This window comes from Cupressus sempervirens, chromosome 2, assembly GCF_028749045.1.
Source record: "Cupressus sempervirens isolate cs-2001-9-10 chromosome 2, ASM2874904v1, whole genome shotgun sequence".
Classification (NCBI taxonomy): domain Eukaryota; kingdom Viridiplantae; phylum Streptophyta; class Pinopsida; order Cupressales; family Cupressaceae; genus Cupressus; species Cupressus sempervirens.
Window position 1 is genome coordinate 550203449 of NC_143119.1, and position 22665 is coordinate 550226113.

Consider the following 22665-nt stretch of genomic DNA (forward strand, 5'->3'; position numbering starts at 1 on the left):
TTGTGTATCTTTTTACATTCTATATTTGTTTTGATGCAAATAATATGATTAAAATTGTACCTTAATTACAGGAAATAACAGTTGCTTAAGAAAATAAGGTGGTGGGAATTATATCTAATTAAATTTATTTTCCATTACTTTGTCATATTATTGTACATATTTGGACTACATTAATGTAACACTTTACAGTACAACTTTTTTTAAATGTATTACAATCATTAAATGGCATTCTTGTACATAGTTGATCAACATAAAAACTAGAAGATAAACTTATTTGTAGTTCTTAATAATATTTCATAATATGGAGAGTTGCTTTATGATAGACAATTTAGATTGCATTCAGTTTCAGCATGGTAGAGAATTTGATCCAAATTAAAAGAACTTCACAAAATGTCTAAATGCAAGTGTTACATTAGCAATGTAATTATACCTAGTCAAAGTAAATGGTTATCACTAAAGCAATTAGATGATAACTATTTTCCACACTAGTTGAAGGCAATATTATTGGACCTTTTTTGAATAATCTATTTTAATTCCTGAACTACTATCTCCTTGCATATATGTACATCTTCAAACGGAACACAATGAAGTCATGATCCAAATCTGATTTTAATAAGAAAGCTAAATGTAATTGGCACATTAAAATATCTGACCCACACCAATAATTGATCAAGCTACGAATGTACGTGCATAAATTGCTACCATTCCAATTAAAAATGTAAATATATTCTTGGCAAAAAGATAAATTGTTGTTACTTGCAAGAATTCAAAGATATTTTAGGCAAGAGCCTACTACACAACGGTAACTTGTGAGCCCCTTATCTAAGAGGCCTTAGGTTCGATTCTACTTAAAACCTAACAAATACTAAAAATGAATCTCAACAACTACTAATTAATCTGGGCTAGGCCCATTACTTTTATATATACATTCTAAGACACTCCTCACCTTGAGCCTTGACATGTTGCAACTAATTTTATATATACATTCCAGAAGTCATACAAATTAATTCTGCTAAGCCCATTAGTTTTATATATACATTCTAAGACACTCCTCAACTTGAGCCTTGCCGTGTTGCAACTAATTTTATATATCTGCTAAGCCCGTTACTTATGTATATACATTCTAAGACACTCCTCAACTTGAGCCTTGCTGTGTTACAACTAATTTTATATATACATTCCAAAAATCATACAAATTAACTCCATATGGAACATGGTAGATATCACTCCATCTGGAACATGAATATGCACATTCTATACAGCAACTGCTTGTAGCAAAACTAAGTTCAACAAATTTAAATTTGATAATTTTTCAGGATTTAGTTATGTTTTAGGATTTTCATCCCGAGCGCTAATTTAAATCATGGACTGTGCAAATCTGATATCATTGCAAACACAACTTTTCACATTTAATTTCCATTCACTTCAGATCACCAAAGATCTTCCCAATATTGTACCAATTTCTGGTCATCTGGTCGCACAGAGCTCCAAAAACCTGTGCCAAAAAATGCATAATTTTCAAGTTCGATTTCCAATGATTTCAGACTTCCAGAGGTCTTTCCAATATGGCACCAATTTATGGTCATCTGGCTGCACATCCCTCCAAAACCCAGTGCAAAAGATTGCATAGGCATCAGCAGCATACCTGGATAACACAGCCAACCATTTTGCACAAAGTGGTTAAAACTTCCACCCACAGCTCCCTGGAATAGGAAGAAACAAAAAGCATATAAAACGAGCTCTCTTACTTGCCAATCCCATGCAATTGAGAGACGTGTGTCCAGTCATCTCTAAGATACTCCTCTGAAAATCTTTGTATCATTATTGATCTTTTTTTCTGCAAACCTAGACTGCTGATTATTCGTTCAATCTCTAACACGTCAACCTTCATTGCAGAACTTGCATCTGGACACAGCATAAATAGATCGGATATAACCTGTCTTGCCTGCAAAAAATAGCAGCTAACATCTTGAACAAAGATTATGTGTTTAAATGCCCTGATTTTTGAAAGGGATATTCATACAAGATTTGTTTAAAGCATAATAAAAAAAGGTAATATGCAATCAACTCTTTTTCCACACGTTGCTTGAACATCCCATATATATCAATATTAAAACAAACTTCCTTGGCAATCTTGCATGAACTGTATTCTTGAGTCCTTTTAATATTTATTTCATTTCTTTGTTAAATCCTCTATCATCATATTGAGAGTGAATCCGTGATAAATCACTTATAATCTCTTAAACCATAAGACGATGTCAGTCAATCTCCACTAGGGAATTTGATGACATCCTGGAGTGACAGACATAGCATCCATATGTGCAACTGACAATTTCTATGAAACTGCAGCAACTATCCATTTTCTATGGTAACTTGCCAGACAGTGATCTTTGATTAGCAGAAGAAAAAATTGTCAAGGTGCAAACTACAAAGTCATAGTTCATTACAAGCTACCATTAAATCTTTAACAAATCGAACATATGCTACAACAATCTTAATTGGCAATCCAAAATGATAGAACTTGATTTATTCGTAGGATGAGCTTGTTTGAAGCTGAATTTTCAGTAGTTTCTTAGTGGAAGGCTCCATAACATTGTTTGCGTTGTAGATGAATTATTATTTTTTAATTGACTTTATTTCGACACAAGCTGAAGACTCTTTCTGGTTTCTAAAACCCAGGTCCTGTGTTCAATTCCCAAAATTCTCAATATGCTAGCATTTTTTAATAATATTTATATTTTGTTGTCCAGAAAATATGGCAATCACAAGGACTGGAGTTTTAAACAACAAAATTAATTTGAATGTATCCCAATTCATGCAATGCCCTGAGATCTCACCCAAGTGGCTATCAATCTAGTAAGAGATATATGAAAAATAAAAACTTAGATGAACATGGACAAAGAATTGACAGTCATAGTTGACAACACACTTGGTCATTTGTTTTAGGATTGTGTATTGAATGATAATCATTTAGATTCAAGGTGCCCTGGAGCTTGAGATCCATGTTCAAGTCTCTCATGGTAACTAGATCTTCTTGAAAACATGCTTGCCCTTTTTGGGCTGATTCTATTCTTGCTTAGTAGGGTGCACCAGAGCATTTTCCAACTTCTATTTCACTCTCACCATTGTCAGCCTTGCATATTGAGGTCTTCCCTCAACCATAGTAAGCTCAGGAATTCCATTACTTTACACTGTTTTGAATACCATTGCAAAACAGCGATAGTACTGCTTAGATTATATACAACAAAGATTAACCATTTCCTAGTAACATATTAGAAACTTCTATCACAGGAGTGAATATTCAATGGTGGATCTATAACAGAAACATCATCTTTGGATCCATCTCCACTATGAACATCTCTACATGGTTTATGTAGAAACTGGTAATGCCAACTCATATTTTATGATCTCCAATAAGAACTTATGGTAATGCCAACTCGTGTTTTATGATCATCAATCCGTTTTCAGTAGATTCCACACATGTTTACACCAGTGCTGCACAGTTTGAGCACACTGTACATGGCACCATCCAAACTCTATTTCATTCTCATCATCTTTGTCGAGTTCCCTTAAACCTAAAGGTAGAACTGCAAAGGACCACCAGAAGTACTAAGGTCTAGCATCTCTGATCTATTGTTCATTACTCTTAACGGCTTAAGAGGACAACAGAAAGTTAGATCTTCGAGAATTTAACACTCAATAGAAGAGGAATCATTGATATAAACTTTTAACTTTTCACAATGTTACTCCATATTTTATACCAGATTTTATCAGAAAAGGTAAAGCTCCAACATGAATTTACTTAGTAAGCTCATTGGAGGTATACACTGATCTGTAAATTAGCCTAGGAAATACTTTACCAATTTGCGTTTCTTGAGGCTTCGACCACGAGATATAATTAAAAAAACAATTTTAGTTCCTTTGACTAGGAGATATTTATTATTAAGGAAATCACTGTTATTCAGGAAGCATGCTGTGAAAGGGATGTTAATGTTTTAATTGCGTCAGTTGGATAAAACAGAGTGTAAGCCTAAAGGAGATTATTATAGATATAACCGTGTAGATATATTAAATATATATTAATATATTAGTATAGAAATATATACTAATTTATTAATATATAATACCAAAGTATATATAAATATATCTATAATTATTATTATTATATAAATCAAGGTTCTTTGGTTAAGTATAAGCCCAATCAGGCACGCTAACCAACCTCCCCTTCATTAGCAGGCCCAGTGCTCAATTTGACTAAGCACAGACCATTTCTCCATTGTGCGTTGGGTCAGATAACACCGTGGCAAATTCGGTCTCGAACATATTGATGTAGTCCCTCTTTATTTCCTGTATCATATCGGAGATTATACGAATTTGTTCAATAACTAAATCACTTCACCGATTCCTTTTCATGTCACGTGGAAGTGGCGTATTAACTTGAGTACTTAGGTAATATTAATATGATTAAATCTCCATTATCAGCCAAGTTGATAGGTCACATCATGGTCTGTACGATGTATCGGTAAAGGTGTAAAGTCACACCCTCTTATTTATAAGATATAAAAGGATAATCAGAACCCTCTCTTGGAAAACATAGAAATTATTAAATGCTAATTACAAGGAGTTATAAACTGAAATTATATATATAATAGTAAATTTAGAATCTTAAAAATATTTTATAAATCTGATCAAAATTTCAACACGGTATCAGAGGCAGTCTAAGAAACGATCCAGATTAGATTTATTTATTCAATGCACTCAAATATTCTTATACCTTACTTATCAAAATGATAAGCAGAATGAGGATTGAAGATGGATTTGAAGGTGCTTCAAATTTTGAAGCTTGGAAATTGCGTATAATGATGATACTAAGAAAACAGAAGTTAATGACGATTGTGGAAAATCCTCCTAAAAATAAGCAGACTGGTGAATGGGAAACTGACAAAACCAAAGCAATGGAATTATTAGTAGATGAAGTAAAAGATCATCTACTACCTATTATCACAAAATTAGACTTTATGTATGATATGTTTAAAGCTCTAGAAGACATGTTTGAGATCAGCAACACTAGCAGAATTCTCACTCTAAACAATCAACTCAATAATATAAAGATGAAGAAAGGAGTAACCATCACCTCATACTTTATGAAGATAACAGAGTTAAGAAACCAACTATTAACAGTCTGCAACAACTATGATAGCAAAAAGTTAATTATGGTTTCATTAAATAGGCTGCCTTTTTCATGGGAAAACTTTAAACAATAGAATAGGTGCTCATCCTGAACACCCCAAATTCGATCGACTAAAAGATGACTGCATTCAAGAAGGGTGTAATTGAAAAACTAGAGGAATTGACATAGAATCGACAAAAGAAGACATTCAAGCTCTCACCACAAACTCAAAAAGGAAAAAGGGGAAGTATGATAAAAAACCATTCAAGAAACAAAAGGCTCTTTCTCATGTAGAATGTTTTAGATGCGATAAATATGGTCACACTGCAGCAAGATGTCCTGACAAACTTAAACATCAGGCTTCTTTCGCTGAAATCAGTAATTCAAACTTGCATTCTAAAGAACCTCAACATATTACAAGATTTTGTGAAAATCCAGATTAAGAAGGAGTTCCTTATCATCTGCACCAAGCCTCCAGCAAAATAAAAGTGGGTCACTTCTGAGGTAATCTTGGTATGTTGTAAAAACTGAGAAGAGTCTCAGGATATTTTATTGTACTAATGAATTACTTATTAATAAAAGTTATTTCATATGGGCCTTGTGTACATCATGAGCAAGTGACGACTTCTACATGACTATCACTTGTATTTGCAGAAGTTATTGAAAGATGACTATTTTATATTATGGTGGATGTTCATATGGTAAGTATTATGAGAATGCATGTGCTCATACCTCATGAACATTTTGAGGTACATGGTGAATGTTATGCAAATTGATGTTCGGGAGGCCATTACATGGAGTACTTGGTGATTGTTAAATAATTGGCATTCTAGAGGCCATTACTCATAGTACTTGGTGAATATCTTGCAACTCAATATCCGGGAGGCCATTACTCAAAGTAACCTAGTGAATGTCAAATGAGTTGACATCTAATAATCTAGAATGCCAAATGAGTTGTCATTCTAGAATTTCAGATGAGTTGACATTCGAGTTGACATCCACTTTTCAATATTATGTTGAGATCATATTTCTATGTTTATCCTCCCTAGCTAAGAGGGAGTGTTAATGTTTTATAGTGTCAGTTGGATAAAACACAGTGTAAACCTAAAGGACATTATTATAGATATAACCGTATAGATATATCAAATATATAATAATATATTAGTATAGAGACATATACTAATATATTAATATATAATACCAAAATATATAAATATATCTATATTGATTATTATTATATAAATTAAGGTTCTTAGGTTAAATATAAGCCCGATCAGGTACATTAACAAACCTCCCCCTTATCAGCGGGCCCATCGCTCAATTTGGGCAAGCACAGACCATGTCTCCATCGTGCGTTGCATCAGACAACACCATGGCAAATTCAGTCTCGAACATATTGATGTAGTCCCTACTTATTTCTCGTATCATATTGGAGATGTATACTAATTTGTTCATTAACTAAATCACTTCACTGATTCCTTTTCATGTCACGTGGAGGTGGCGTATTAACTCGAGTACTTAGGTTATGTTAATATGATTAAATCTCTGTTATCAGCAAAGTTGATAGGTCACATCATGGGTTGTATGACTCAGTGGTAAAGGTGTAAAGTCACACCCCCTTATTTATAAATCTGATCAAAATTTCAACAAGGGATAATACAACAAGCTTCTCTAAGAAAGAGAGAAGAAGATCCTCCAAGGAGTTGGAGGTACAGTAAATTCTGACTCGCTCCCTGCCAAGCTTAAAGATGATCATTATTAATAATTTCATTGAAGCACGTGATGACTTTTATGTTGCAGGTTTTTGCAGAGCAACCCTAAAGGAGTGCAAGGGGTTTCCTTTGCTAGTAAGGTTCCACTGAATGGACCTTTTAGGGCTTAAAGGAACCTGAATGACGATCTAAAATCACCCACTTTACATGCATTCTTGTGGTTTCCCATGCTTTCCAAATACATTCAAACACATTAGACCCTGCCAGAATTATTTAGAGCCTCCCAAATAGAATGTAGTACAACGGGAGATGTTTCCAACTCTTGGCTTGTTCAGAGACAGCATTTTGTATGTTGTTCAAAATAAGCATTTCCCAAGTTTACCGGCCAAGGCTTTATAAATCCCATTACTAGCAATGATCATATCATGTTTGTTTAAATCCCTTAAGCCTATACCACCTAGTACTTTACTGCAACACCACGTATATTTTATATAGTAAAGTGCTCCTTTTTGTTGCCTCTTGCAGCAGACCATAATAAGCCATCTTCATTAACATCTTATGACACATACCTATGGCCCGTTTTCTCAAAATTGGACATGGATCCATTCAGTGCAGGCTTACCTGGTGGCACATTTCCAGGGTAAAACAAGGCATTCCGGAAGCCACAAGGTAGAGAAGGTCCCTTGTCGGCCCCCAAACACTGAGAAAACTTGTAGGGGGAACAGGACGGAATGAGAAAAGGGGGCTGCCAGCTGTCCCCAGTTTTCTAATGCAATATGGAATAAACTCACTCAGACAAAAATAAATATATATACAGAAATATCTGAGTTTTTGGAAACAAAGAACTCCAAGCCCTCAAAATCCTTTCAAACAATCCTTTGAGTATATCCGAATTGTATTACCTCAAAGCAAGAATTGATTAACAAATCCAAGCACTCTGCACCATGTTTATGTAATTTGCACTTACATGAATCAGCAATGAATAAATGACAGCCATAACAATCTGTATGGTGCAATGGCAGCCTTCACCAGTGCTGTACCAAAAAGTATTCCTTAGATAATATGGCGACTTCTGACAGGTCTGCAATTAGCATCCAATCTCCCATTAACGTTGACTGTAATGCATATGAATTTATGGATTTCAACTCTTATTTGAACTCTCAATTCAACTCATTTTGCTATGTACAAAGTATATGATGAATGATTTTAAAATGTTATCATACGCATATTTGAAATTTTTCTATATATTTTAATGTAAATTTCCTTTAATATGTTTACAGCCATCCCCGCTGACATCCCACACATCCCCAAAAAAGAACGATAAACTTAAGAGTTCCTCAAACTTTCTTTCAAGAAATTTAAAAACATTGTTATGTACAACCACAAGTCTCAACAACACTCAATGTAGACACTTTTGTCAATTAGGTACAGAAACTTTTCTATCCTACAAAACTGAAATATTTTATATGGCAGAAACCTACTACAAAGTTGCAAGAAACGACAGTACTATTTTTGACAAAATGACACAAATTTTATTTTATCCATGCTTCTAATAATTGAGTGGTAGAATGTGCTTAGAATGGACTTATTTAATATACAAAACCTGGAAAAAACAAAACAAGTCTGTGGCACAAAGAATATTAACTTCAAAAATGTTGACAAGACTAACTAGAGATGGCAAATGCACAGATTCCTCTCCTTCATCCTCTATGCTTCTAATACTTGAATTGGCTTCAAAAGGCATAGGTTTCAGAAAGTGGTGGAATGTGCTCATAATGGACTTATTTAAAATACAAATACCTAGGAGGGAAAAAAGAATAAGGCACATGACAAAAGAACTTTAAATTCAGAACACTGGTGAGAGAGAAATTAAGCAGAGATGGCACAGGTTCCTCTACTTAATTCTCTACAACTGAATGTAGCTAATAGCTATCATTTACAAGGGGGCAAGGCAATGTGAAGGGTCCACATTTAGAAATACAGAATATGGAGAACAATCAAAAGCATGATGATTTGTTAATTATTGTGCTAAGTTGCTGGTTTGTGATACAGTTCATCATATGGAAGATTTATCTCCAAGGATTTGTGCAACCAGAAATGGCCATACAGATATTGAAATGGTTGTATCTCAAATAATTGTCAAATCCTCTTTAATCAACTACCTCTTCCATGTGATACAAGGGTGTCAGATTTGGTTTGGCACCTTCCAGATTCTGTGCTACATGGAACATCAAAAGTGCAAATGATGGTCAAACATTCAGCAATGTTCTTATTGCTAGGGCTAAGCCCTAGGTCAATGGAGGAGCAAATCTTTTGTAGACTGGGAAACCTGCTCAAACACAGCAAAAATGATGGCAATGAATGTGGGCATATGGCTATTTTGTCCCTTGTTCTTGATGAGAAATGGTTGGCGTTCTGGAAAAAAGGTAGCTCTAGTTTAAATTTTTATGGCTTATTTTTCTCAAGTGAACTTGTGATGTTTTCACATTCACAGAAATTCTCTGATGATTGCTTATATTCTCTTTGGCTCAAAAATATGGGTCATTTTGTAACATTTTGTCGGATGTTGCAGAAAGATCTCGTTTTCATTTGTTTTAAAAACAATGAATGCACTGGTGCAAAAGAGAAAAACAGGGCCCTTGCAAGTAGCAGAAAATTTGCAAAAAACACAATTGAATTTCCAATTGTGTGGAAGGAATTCTGCGATAGATCCCATGAAGTCAAGGTGAAATAACAAGGTGAAAAACATTGATGTTGCCAATAAAGATGACAGTGATGTGGTATACCTTCAACAAACTGCATGTATATGGAGAATTTTAGGAGTGAAATGGACTAGGGCTGAGATCCATAGTTGGACTCCTGAGAATTGGAAAGAAGAGGTGGTATGTTAGTTTCTTGTCAAAACATTTTCTCATGGTGATCTGACAAGGAAGAAGACAAAGCTATGATTCTGGAGGAGGCCCATGAAATAGGGAAGTTAATTTCGATTTTAACCAGAAAAGAAGCCCAAGTTTCAATCTATAGAACATGGTTCCCTTGAAAAGCCCTATTTTGATCAGACTTAATATTTTACCTCTTGATTATTGGTTAGAGGATTGTTTGAAACTAATTGATGATGACCTTGGTCTTGCCCTCAAGGTAGATATGGGTGATAAAGAGTTGGGTTTGTATGTGCAAATCAAAGTTATCACAATCTAGGAGATTCTATTGAAGATCTGAGCTCCGACTTCAGCAGATGAACGATTTCTATATAGAAATACAGGAATAAAAAATTAAACCGCTTGTGATCTCAAAGAAGATCCCATCCAAGCTAGGATGTCCCTACCCTAGGCTCTAAAAGTGGGTGTAGAAGCTATTGCCATAGACTGAGGAGAGATCAAATCTCTAATAGAATGGATCTTCAAGTGATAGTGACCTCCCAAATAAAGTATTTCTCAAGAATGAAGCTCAGTGGCATACCTAAGCAAAAGGAGAAATACTCTGGATTAGCACATGAAGGGTAGATACTCTTTCTCTCACAATTGGCATCACAAACCCAATGCTTAATAAAGGGGTTGAAAGCTGTAGGTTTAACCCTCCCAAGGCTATCCTGGAATCTGAGTTGTCATTTGATCCTATGGTCAAGTCTCGTTCCAAGCAAATGTAGGTGGTGTTAGAACCAAATGGCTTTGGAAACGAGGATAATGATTTGGTACCCTTTGATTATGAGAACGAGTGTTGAAGGGTGGATGACCTAGGTACTGTTGTGACCTTTTCACACCATCACTCCACTGCATATGGGGACCCCCTCTGTTCGCCTCAGTTGTCATTAGGCGATAGTGTAGCAATAAGTTGGCAAAATTTTGAAAGCTCAAACCTCAGGCTAGTTCTTCTAATTTTCGAACATTAGAGGCTAGTTATGATGTTTGCACCTTAAAGAAGATAGAGAAGAGTTCAGATTGATCGTGATCAAGTAAAGAATGGGCAATTCATGAAATAGAGGTGATTTGGTCAAGCCCATTAGGGAGGAAAGAACAAAGTTGAGATTGATCATGATCAAGTAAAGAATGGGCAATTCATGAGATACAAGTGATTCGATCAACAAATTCCAAATCAAGCTCAATATTGATTGAAGTATTATCAAGAGCAATAGTCTTTTGATCAAGGTGAGTTTGAACAGTCATGGGATAGATGAAATTTGAATGTGAGATGATCAAGAGAGAAATATGAAGCTTGTACTTGGCTTGTGACCATGGATTTATACTTAAGAAATTTTGTGGCGTGTTTAGTATTGTCTTATTTGATGATAATTTGATCGACTATTAAGGTGATAAGTCCAAACCTATGATGCACATGATCAAGATCAAACTTTAGTACAGGTGCAAAGTGCCTTATTTATTCCCAATTTCTGACCTGACATCAAGCTGTGCTATTTGCACCAGAATCCCGTTGATCTGATTTCGGACCTTGGCCTTTGACCATTTGCCTTATTTGCTCGTGATTTCCACCCAGCACTTAGTCTATTTGCCTTATTTGCTTAAGATTTTCACCTATGCAAAGGCATGTTTGATGATTGGTGCCTTATTTGGGCTGAATTCTGCCCCTCCTCAACAACTTGAAGTGTGTTCGCATTATTGACATGAAATTTCCAACTTGGGTCTCTAGTGCCTTATTTGAGTCTAATTTCTGCTCTACGCAAATGCAAACACCTTATTGACATTTTATTTCCGCCACGATGTCATGACCAATGCCTTTTTAGTATGAGATTTCTGCCCAGCCTAAGAGGGCATTCAAATTGCATTCGACATCATCGATTTGCATTAGAGAAGGTTCAAACTTAATTTGAAATCAAGTACATTAGGCACAATTTAAAATTGCAGAGGCATGAATTACATCCAAGAGGCTCGATTTGAATGAAGAAGGCATGAATTTAAATGTGAGGAGGTGTGAAGTTCATAAAATAAAGTTCAATTTGATTAGAGGAAAGCCGGAATTAAATTGGAAAAGACCAAGTTGGCCTTGGTTAGAGACACCACCTTTGGTTTAACCACTCTATTAAGAAGGATGTTGAAGCTGTTTCAATACCCAGCTCTCACTTGATCATACATAGCTAATTTACAGGCGCAGATCGCGCCTTATATGCAGCAAATTAGGCAAGATATTATTGGGAAGATCACACAAAATCAAGAACAGATCTGGACTTAAACGACTAGAAAGATCAAGACAAGGAGCCAATATCACCCAGATTTTGGTTAAAAACTGACTTTTGTAAGAGCAAAGTTTCATGTGTCTAAGTCTTAGGCTTAGATATTATTATCAGCAGCGAGGTCAGTATCTATCCATATGGTATTTCATGATGAGTTGCGGAATGTAAGTGTGTGATTAGATGAAGATTTGGAATGAAAATCAAGTAATGGTGAAATTGTATGAATCTGAACTCTTCATATCATTTGACCATGATCAAACTTCTAAAGTTGAAAATTTGATAATACTTTTCTAAGGTTGTGGAACTTAAATTTGATTGAGTAAATGATTGAAATGTTACAAATTCTGTTCAATTGCAACTGAGTTTTACAAGATAAAGAAGTTAGTTGTGCATTTCAAATTCAAAGAATATGCCCATCACGGGTTTTAGTTTCCTACCACCGAATTTTTTTTTATTGGAAGTGCAAGTTTAAAATGTAAGTACTAATCTATAGTATTGTATTGTGGCTCAAGTGCAAGTATGATTCCAAGATCAAGGACAGCTTGGGAGACATGAGTATCATCAAGCCACCAGTTGTTCACCATGCAAGTGAGGTGGTTCTTTGTTGCAGAACAAGTCAAGGTGTAAGCCTGAGATCAAGTTCAAAACACCAAAGCGAAATTCAAAGAGCAAGTGCAACATCATAATCAAGACTACAAGTGGAGGAATTCATTATAAACTTGAATTTTATTTGGAAATCCAAGTTCAAGATTCAAGTACATGAAGAACCTTCATCACTTCTACAAGTGCAAGAGAAAGGGCAGCACATCAAGATTTCAAGTACAGGTGCAAGTTCAAAGTCATGACAATAAGAAAGGTTTCAAGATGAAGAGTTTCAATAGACGAAAGACTTCATGAATATGGAGCAATTTGGGAAATAAGCCATCAATAATGGATTTAGGATTTGATAATGTTGAGTATCAAGAGGTATTTTCCCATCACAAGGGATTATCTAGTCTATAAAATAAGCACAACAAGGTGATGCTTCTCATCTTCAACCAATCAAATCATGTCATGTGTCCCCATAGAAAGTGTCCACATAGAAGAGCTTAACAATGTTATGTACAAATTCATTGAATTTGCAAAAGGATAAAAGGTCAACGGAAATTATCTTCTAAAAGAAGATTTGTTGTTAGCCCATGTGGCATTTTCTCATTGGACCATTTATTGGCATCTTCTTCTATAAGTTTCTACATAAGCATTTTCTTATTGGCAAGTAAAAGCAATGTAATTTTTGCACTGTCCCACAAGGTGGTGCTTTGATGTAATCAGCTTAGCATTTAATGCTTGTAGATGGTAGTTGGGGAAACCCTAATTAAAGCTTTGCTGGATTAATCTTGTCGTTCATTGTATTTGAACAACTATAAAAAAAAGCAAGGCCTTCTTAGTTGTAACTCGTTAGTTTTAGATTAGAGAGACAATGACATGTTAAGGTTGTTGCTATGATACTGCCAACATTGGCCATAATTTATTACTGGTCTTCATGGTAGATTAATTGTATTATTTTGAAGTATTGCATGGTTTCTACAATTCCTCACTTAGATTAGTATTTTATTAACGTTGAATAGAGGTAATTTAATTGGATGAAAGTAACTGTGAATCAATCTTTGTGGAACTCACCTAATCAATACCACTATTTGTTTGTTGGTTGTAAGATTGCCTTGCATGGTCAACAAGATGTTTCATGAGCTTTTCTTCAATTATTGCTTGCACATTGACATGCATTCATTGATGGTGTTAATGAAATGGTAATACTTTGAGCATCTTATGTTTCCCTTGGAAGATTGGTGGAGTTGATGACAATACTAAGTCTAGTAGAGTCTCAAAGACATTCACAGATTCTTGCATTCTAGGAGTAGAATAGCTTTTCAAAAAACCCTTGCATATTTGAACATTATTTGTTTAGAAGTAGTTGAACCCAGTTGAGTGAATAATGTAAGTCCCTTTGTGATGCTAACATATTACAACCTTACAACCGAGTGAAAGTCCACAACTAGAAGGAAACTTGAGGTCTTCTCATTTGATCACACAATCCATATACATTGTTTGGCGAATGCACTTCCTTACTCAGGAGAGAGTTGGAGATTTGGTGTTTCGTTCAAATTCTCAAAATACTAAGCATTCAATTTTGCATGTTGAAATGGTCATAAAACGAATATTGTAGATCTGCATTGCATTAGGTGATAAAGCACTAGGAAGAGAGAGGAAGTCAAATTGATCGCTAAGTAGGAAGACTAAAAAGAAGCGTCAACAAGAAACCTTTGAGAAAGGGCTTGTCACTGTAAAAGCATACATGATAAGATGTCGTTGAATAATTTGAAGTTGGTATTGGCATCTTTAATTGTACAAAACAAAAATAGTTTCACTTTTGGAAGGGACATCATGGACAACATCATCCTAGCCGACAAAGCCATCCACTCTACCTCAAAGGATAGATCAAAAAACATAAAAATTAAGCTCAATGTCATTAACGCATATGACAAGGTTAGATGGTAAACTCGCCTAAAGGCTGAATTTTTTTGGGTCAACAAAAATTGTACTGGAAGAATGTCCTAAGGGAGGTCTCATTGCTGGGATATTCAACACCAACTCATCAAAGAGAACAAGATCTCATTACAAGTATTGATTTCGTATCTTGGGCACCTTTCGGAGGTTTACTAGCAATAAAGGGATCCATTTTTCCCTGAGCAAATTGAGAGAATCTACAAATTTGTCAAAATCTACGAAGTTGTGCTTTGCAAAAATGGAGGAACCATGAATAGGTCTTTTCAACTATTTGAACATTGTTTAGTGGAGGACACTATAAATTTGGTCCTCGCTAGTGTTATGTTATATATATATATATATATAGGAGCTGCCCATGACAATGCTTATCTAAAAAATTAGATGCACAAAAAGGATACTTAGTTTGCAATGTTGGCAAATATGTCTTTCAAGCCTTTGCTATGATTCTACTATAAACTAAACGATATAATTGAAATATCTTTACCGAAATGTCCAAGGGATTGAGCTTAATGGCTAAAGCATTGAGTTCTTGTTGTAGATACTAGAGACCCAACTTCAAATCTCAAAGGGGCGTCTAATATGGAATTCTAAGTTGCAACTCTTGGCTTTCATATATGTGTTACAAGCTAGGGGGGTTGTTGAACCAAAAGATTGACCTGTCAATGCCTAATACAACCACCAGACTTATAGAACACAAGAGGGGTTAAGCCATGTCACAAATCTTGGGTTAGTCCAACAATCCCCCCCTTAGTATTACTCGAGGAGATTTAGTCCTATGACTAAGCTCTAATACAACTTATTACAAGCTACAATTGGCGTTGCACCAAAAGATCAAACTGTCAATGCCAATATAACCACTAGACTTATAGAACATAGGAGGCGGTTAAGCCATGTCACAAATCCAAAAGGTGAACATTGGAAAAAGTCCGACAATATGTCTTCTAGTGTGGAGATGGATTCTAGTTAGGTTGCTAAGGAGTCGATGAGAATCTCGTGGTTGTGCTTAAAAGAGCTTGCATTGGTCTCATGTTGATGCATCCTATCTCCACCAAATGAGTTCAATTGAGTAATGGCATCCTATCTCTTTCTATTGTCTATGTTTCTTGAAAATTTGGGTGAAGTTATAAAAACAAAGGATGAAGACACTAAAATCATGTTTCCCACATTGTTTTATTGTCATCTCTCAAACCATCACTATAATTATTATTAATCCTTCATTTAATAATATATGTTTGAGGTCCTAATGTACACTTCAAGGGCTACCTATCCAATCAAATTTGGCAAACTAAAAAAATCAACACACAATCAAATCCATTGACAAATCAATCAGCTTATCTAAAATTATTTAATAAATCAAATAATTATCAACTCACCAATCAAATTACATTAGTATTCTAGTGTATGTCCTGCAATAAGGTTAGTATCACAATATAATAAGCATAAAAGCCAAAAATACACAAATAGAATTCCAATTCATTACTATAATATTCAACATATGGGGATTCGTTAGATGAAATATCCTACTTCTTGTCATCATTGAGTACCAGTTCGGAGACTCTACAAGACAACTGAAGGCATTCCACTCAGCCCAAGAGTATGGAATGACAACCTTCATCTACCCTCCCAACCCCACTTGAGGTATCTCTACCAGCATGGCTTCCTAGCTGCTTGCAATCTTTTGTATGTACCATGTCTCCCTTCAAAAAAAGATACCCCGAGGACGCGTCCCCGGCCAAAAAACCCATGTTTCTGAGACAAAGATGTCCCGGGGACAAGTAGGGGGCATCCCCCAACCGTCCCCAAAATTTGCAAATCACCAGGGGACATCTCCAAAACTTGCGGACTTCTGGGAAAGAAAAGCGGGAAGGCTTGTCGTCCGTGGTACGAAAAAGGGACATCCAGAAGTCCCCTAACCGTACCGGGGATGGCTGGCCATCACCGTTTTTTGTGAAGCTTTAAAAAAAATAAAACCAAATGTCCTTACTTGGTCGTCCAGTGGGTTCTACCTCTCCAAATGCCCTAAAAGGTCAAGAAAGACCACATTGTGGTTGTTTTGTCATTTGTTTGGTTTTTCCTGTCAAGTTGGAGTGTGTTGCAATTGGCTAAGGTTTTCATTTTGCAAGAAGAGGTGATTTTTTCGCTTCCAAGAGCATGAGCAGCAATCTACTTCATTTTTCTATATTTTGTTTTCTATGTTGAAATTGAACATGATGATGAAATTTTATGACAGCCCTCTAGCCTTTGGGCATATTTAGATTTCCAGATTTTTATAATATTGTTCACTGCTAAACTTATATTTAAATATTTTGTTCACATATTGATAATTAAGTACTGAAAACGGTTATTATTTCCTAGACGGCATTCAAAGGGTGTATGTTAAGGTTCTATAATGTTTAAATGACATGTTTTGTGCTTAGTTTCATATGAATGACATGTATATTTGCAATTTTCAATGTATATTTTTAAAAATTTACTAATGTCTTATCAATCATATTCACCAATAGTTGTGCCTTGATAGTCTAAAACATGCACCCTCCCCTTTGAATGCAAGAATATAGCTCTTGAAACATTTTTAAGTACTCTTGACAAAACAGTCATGGAATAAACTTGTTTGAAGACACGTCAAATAGGAAGCATATACATTTTACACTCCAGGCATGAATCGCACATCTGAATACACATAAGATATGAGTTGCACACATGAATATATAAAGCGCATCAAGCTTGAATTTACTTGAGTCGGTAAGTATACACATAGCACATAAAACATGAAGCATACATATGAATTCGCTTAAGCCATAGAATTTAGAACTTACATGTGAATATACATAGCGCATAAAGCATGAAGCATGAATTTGCTTAAGACATATAGCATACATGTGAACACAAGTAGTACATAAAGCATGAAGCATACACATGACTTCACTTAAGTCATGGGTATACATGTGAATTCACGTAGCACATAAAGCATGAAGCATGCACATGAATTCACTCAAGTCATGAAACATATATATGAATACGTAGAGCACATAAAACATGGAGTATACATATGAGTTCACGTTCATGAGAAATGCACACAGTGGACAAAGTATGAAGTATACACATGAATACACATATGAATTGTGCCCCGAAATACACGTAAAGCATAAGTCATGCATATGAATACATACAAGGCATGAAATTATAAGCAAGAATACCTGACTATGCATGTCAAGGATAAACAATAAATACACATCAAACATGTAAGCATGAAGTAGTACATAAATTCATGCCAGCCATGTAACGCATGAAGCGATACACTTAAATACACATCAAACATGCAAGAGGTGAACATGCATAAAATACACATGGAGTAAGCAAAGTAGGTCATGGCACAAATATATATATATATATATATAGAAATGCAATGTTGTTCTTCTTAATTATATGTATACCTACTTTAAGAAAGGTTGAATATTTGACCCTAATTCGATGGCAATAAAAATAGGCCTGTCCCACAAGGTGACAAGATGTCGAGAACAATGCTCTGATACCAATTCTAATGTCCCTACTGGGGACTTAATCTTCCCAAAAATTCTCTTTTAGGGTTTGGATAGTGCTTGAGAGTGGAAGTTGTCAATTTACTATCCTAATACAGGTCTTGCAGCCAAATTAGTATCACAAATAATATTCAACAAACGAGATTCAATTGGCGTTCTATCTATATCCAACTTATCATCATTATGGAGGACCTTTTGGGAGACCATACAAGGCACATCAAGCCATTCCACCCAACCCAGCAGTATGGAATAACAAGCTTCTTTCAGCCTCCCAGCCCCACTCAGGGTGTCTCTTTAGCAAGGCTTCCTAGCTACTTGCAATCCTTCATATGTATCATGTCTACGCTCCAAAATGATATAGCCCAATAGATAAGAATCGTTAAGGGAATTGTCATATGTGTCACATAATATACAAGTAGATATAAAGTTATACAGGCAGATATAAAGTAAGTTAAGAACATATATGCATAACAATAGCAAGTTGGGATATTATACATCAGATGCAAGTCTATTAACTATCATGCAATTCATTATAATATACATAATACAGAGTGTTGAAGATTAATACAAATATATCTTCTAATTCAAAACTTGCTTTAATTATTCGACCCTTTGGGTATAGCAAACTACATTGCTTCTTCTTACCAAAACATACTTATTATTTCCAACTTTTATACTGCTCATTGATTAAATTACTCATATCTGAATTATTAGCATCCTTACCACATTTTCTTACAAAATTTATGGGTTACACAAACCATAAAGTTGCACCCCTCCATCATCGACTTGCTTCTCAATGTAAGTTGTCGAATCATTGTGATGTATTTTAACTATCTTTAGTCACTGCATTTGTTAACTTGTATTGCTGCCATGTGATTACTAATTTGCTGCATTAGTTGACCTGTAGTCTCTTTTTAAGACGATCACTTGCCATATGCTATCGTTGTGCAATAATTAATTGTTGCTTTATTTCATTTGTGTCTTCCATTTAACGATAGCCACTTTACATGGACAGTTGGGTACATGATAGAAATCAGTAGATGTATTGATGTGGTTTAATGTCATCCTTGTAAGATGATCAAGGGAGAATTAGGCGAGGCGTATGACAAAGCAAAATTAGGCTAATTATTGTTTCCTTTTGCTATTAGGATAGCATACCAATCAATATGAAAGAAAATGTTATACTCAAAGGCATTAAGAAATGCACTTATTATGGCCACTAAAGTTTACGGCACAAACTCCTAAGAATTTGGACATTTCTAAACTTTCAAATGTTTCTAAAAGCACAATTTACTTTTAAAATTTGTATAATGCCTCCCACAAAATTAAAAAATAGTGTGTTAATATGAGTTCAAGGAGGTAGTACTAAAAATAAGTTTTGAGAATGTCATTCAAGTTGTGACTGTTAGAATGGGGTTGTCGTTGCACCAAAAGACCGATCTGTCAATACCCGATACAACCACTCAATTTATAGTACACAAGAGGCAGTTAAGCCTTTGTCACAAATCCCAAGGGGAGCGCTAAACAAATTTCGAAAAATCTCCTCCTCAGCATTACCTGAGGGTCTGAAGATTCGAACCTATGACCAAGCTCTTATACTACTTGTTAGAATGGGGTTGTCGTTGCACCAAAAGACCGATCTTTCAATGCCCGATACAACCACTCAACTTATAGTACACAAGAGGCAATTAAGCCCTTGTCACGAATCCCGAGGGGAGCACTGAACAAATTTCTAACAGTGACTAACAATGTCAAACCACTCATAGTAGCACAACACTTTTTCGTGATAAAGTCCTACCCTTTTTTGGAGATTGTGCCCTACTCATTAAATTGATCTTATGTTTCATTCCAAAAATTCGGACAGATGTAAATCTATGGTTGAAGGTGCAACGGACATACAATCACACTTGAGTACTCAATGAGAAAGGATATACAATGAACCATACAATCGCACTTGAGAACTCGATTAGGGAGCATAACAAAGGAAAGGAGTTTTTTGTGATCAATAATCATCTTGATCAACAAAATATTCATCAGATTGCAGAGCATTGCGACTAGACTGCTGACTTTCAAAGTAAATGCATGGGACCAATTGATGGTTATAGCCTCCATATCCCAAGGAGGTAGAAAAAGAAAATGTTGTGAAGATAATATTTGATGACATGCTTGTGAAAAAAATATAAGAGATCTTTAACATACTACCTTGAAATAGTTCTAGAACCATAAACTTGTACCAGCATAAAAAAAACCCACCCCACATTTTCAACTTTGACTAAAAATATAATATTTTAAAACAATGTTGATAATATCTAAGTAACTTCTCCTCTAAGCAAAAATTGTCACTCTACTTGAATCATTTTCCTAGTAACAGATGAGAGTTTATTCCTGATAAAATTAAAGAAAAGAAAAACTGAAATTTTCCTATCTCTCCTCTTTTGATATTTTTGGTTTTCAACTTTACACCTATTAAGACTATCTAAAATAGATGTATAGTTGTATTTGTCTTAATTTTCCAATCCTGGGTCATATGTCATTGAAAAAACAAAATAAACTAAAATCCCTATACTAGAAACTTCTAGAAAATGTGAAAGATAAGAAAGGTGTAATATGGTGAATACCTGGCGCCCAGTTGTTTTATTGAGTAGTATACATATAACTAAGACCTTCCACGGGTCCTGATAGTAACTCTCTTGAAGTAATTCATATCTTGATTTTGGAGGAGTCCAGTAATTATGCTCGCTTTTTCGTCGATAGGCTTCCAAAAATGGGTTAAATCTATTGTTTTTACTGCACCCTTCACCTTCCCTTCTAATGGAGAAAAGAGATGATGAGGAAGATAACGAGTTTCCGGAAGACTTTTCTATTGCCTTTTCTTTTACCACTATCGTAAATTTATCCTTAGGGTAATGGCTATTATCAAAATAATGCCTATTATCGAAGTAGGGAGAAACAAACAATTCTTGCTTCTCATGATGTACCTTCTCAGGGTTAAATCTATTGCGTTCACCTAATCCTTCACCTTCCCTCTCAATGGAGAAAAGAGATGATGAGGAAGATGGGTTTGGAGTGCCATAATGAGGAGTCTGTCCTATTGTCTTTTCTTTTACCACAATCTTACACTCTTCCTTGGAGTAATTGCTATTATTCGAGTAGGGAGAAACTGTTAGTAATTGCTTCTCCTGCTTTTTCTCCTTCTGCACTTTCTCCTGCTTCTTACCCTGACTGCCATTATTATCAGAGGCTAACAGAACTTTTGCATTGCCAGTCTTCTTTAAAGCAATCTCAATCTTTGTCCCTGAAGGATAGCTATGTTTAAAATAAGGGGAAACGACAATCTCCTTCCCCTGACTTTTACTATCAGAAGAGGCCAATAACGCTTTTGTTTTTTCAGTCTTCTTCGATGCAATCTCAATCTTCGTGCCCGGAGAATATTCATGATCAAAAAAGGGAGACACAAGCTTATATTCTTCATTTCTATCTACTTGACTGTAATAGTGTGTGCCCTCAATGCGAGACGAGCGCACAGCCTCTTTTTCTATTGTCTTTCTCTTTCTCTTTCTACACGCAGAAAAGGGATGGTTGTCCATTTATGTAAAGCCAAAACAAAACCCTTTCCAGTAATGCTATAATAAGCTCAGTGAATTACGTACCCTCGTGTGTGCGCCAAATCGATACCCTCACTTTTGCAGGATGCAGCCGGGATGCTCAAATTCCCATCCCTGTTTCCAGGTTTAAAGATAAATCATTAACATCTAGGGTTTATTTGTTTCTAATTTTCAGGAGTTTTTTATTTATTAGTACCTGTCGTAGGCAAGGTTTTAGGCAGGGTACTATTGCTTTCGTTCAATCTAAAACTTTTTTAAATGGACCAATGAAATTTGAGAATTTTAGAGTTTGTATTTATATATTAAAGTTTGAATATTTAAGTTTATTTAAATAATTTAATTTATGCTGGTTTTAAAAAGTAATGAAAAAATTAGATTTAAAATTTTAATTAAGATCGTACATGCTTGTTGAACAAGTTATGCAGTACAACTATAATGCGTGGAATTTCTCGAGCTCTAGCTCATTCATTTATAAATTATTAAAATGATTTCTCCCATCTACTTATTAATTATTAAAGATCTTCATTCACATAGCATCCAGCTATATTTCTTCAAGCTTGTGCATTTCTGGAGTAGGGGCTATCAACAAATTGACATTGTTTTAGATTTTCTCCCTCATTTTGAAGGTTTAAGAAAGCTTTAATTGATTTCTTTCATTTGCATCTTTAAGATTTATTGGTATACTTTATCTCGATGTGTTTCCTATTGATTGTGCATTTTGAAGGTTTAAGAAAGCTTTAATTGATTTCTTTCATTTGCATCTTTAAGATTTATTGGTATACTTTATCTCGATGTGTTTCCTATTGATTGTGCATTTTGAAGGTTTAAGAAAGCTTTAATTGATTTCTTTCATTTGCATCTTTAAGATTTATTGGTATACTTTATCTCGATGTGTTTCCTATTGATTGTG

The 22665-nt window shown here is 35.1% G+C and overlaps 1 protein-coding gene across 1 annotated transcript; it reads right to left on the minus strand.

Moving 5' to 3' along the window:
* Positions 1-1153: 1153 nt before the first annotated feature.
* Positions 1154-21924, minus strand: LOC149573553 (uncharacterized). Its single transcript, XM_089814526.1, has 3 exons — positions 20769-21924; positions 1749-1945; positions 1154-1645 (listed from the first exon to the last, which is right to left on the minus strand). Exons 1-3 carry the CDS (start codon positions 21735-21737, stop codon positions 1519-1521), a joined length of 1293 nt encoding a protein of 430 aa, XP_089670652.1. The 5' UTR covers positions 21738-21924; the 3' UTR covers positions 1154-1518.
* Between the last annotated feature and the right edge of the window lie 741 nt (positions 21925-22665).

What these genes read in the sequence shown, in the direction of transcription:
- LOC149573553 (XM_089814526.1), bottom strand. Translation starts at nt 21,737, where the DNA reads ATGGACAACCATCCCTTTTCTGCGTGTAGAAAGAGAAAGAGAAAGACA. An exon ending in ATAAAACAACTGGGCGCCAG is followed by an intron (nt 1,946 to 20,768) that starts GTATTCACCATA and finishes TATTTTTTGCAG; the next exon opens with GCAAGACAGGTTATATCCGA. An exon ending in CAATTGCATGGGATTGGCAA is followed by an intron (nt 1,646 to 1,748) that starts GTAAGAGAGCTC and finishes TGTGTTATCCAG; the next exon opens with GTATGCTGCTGATGCCTATG.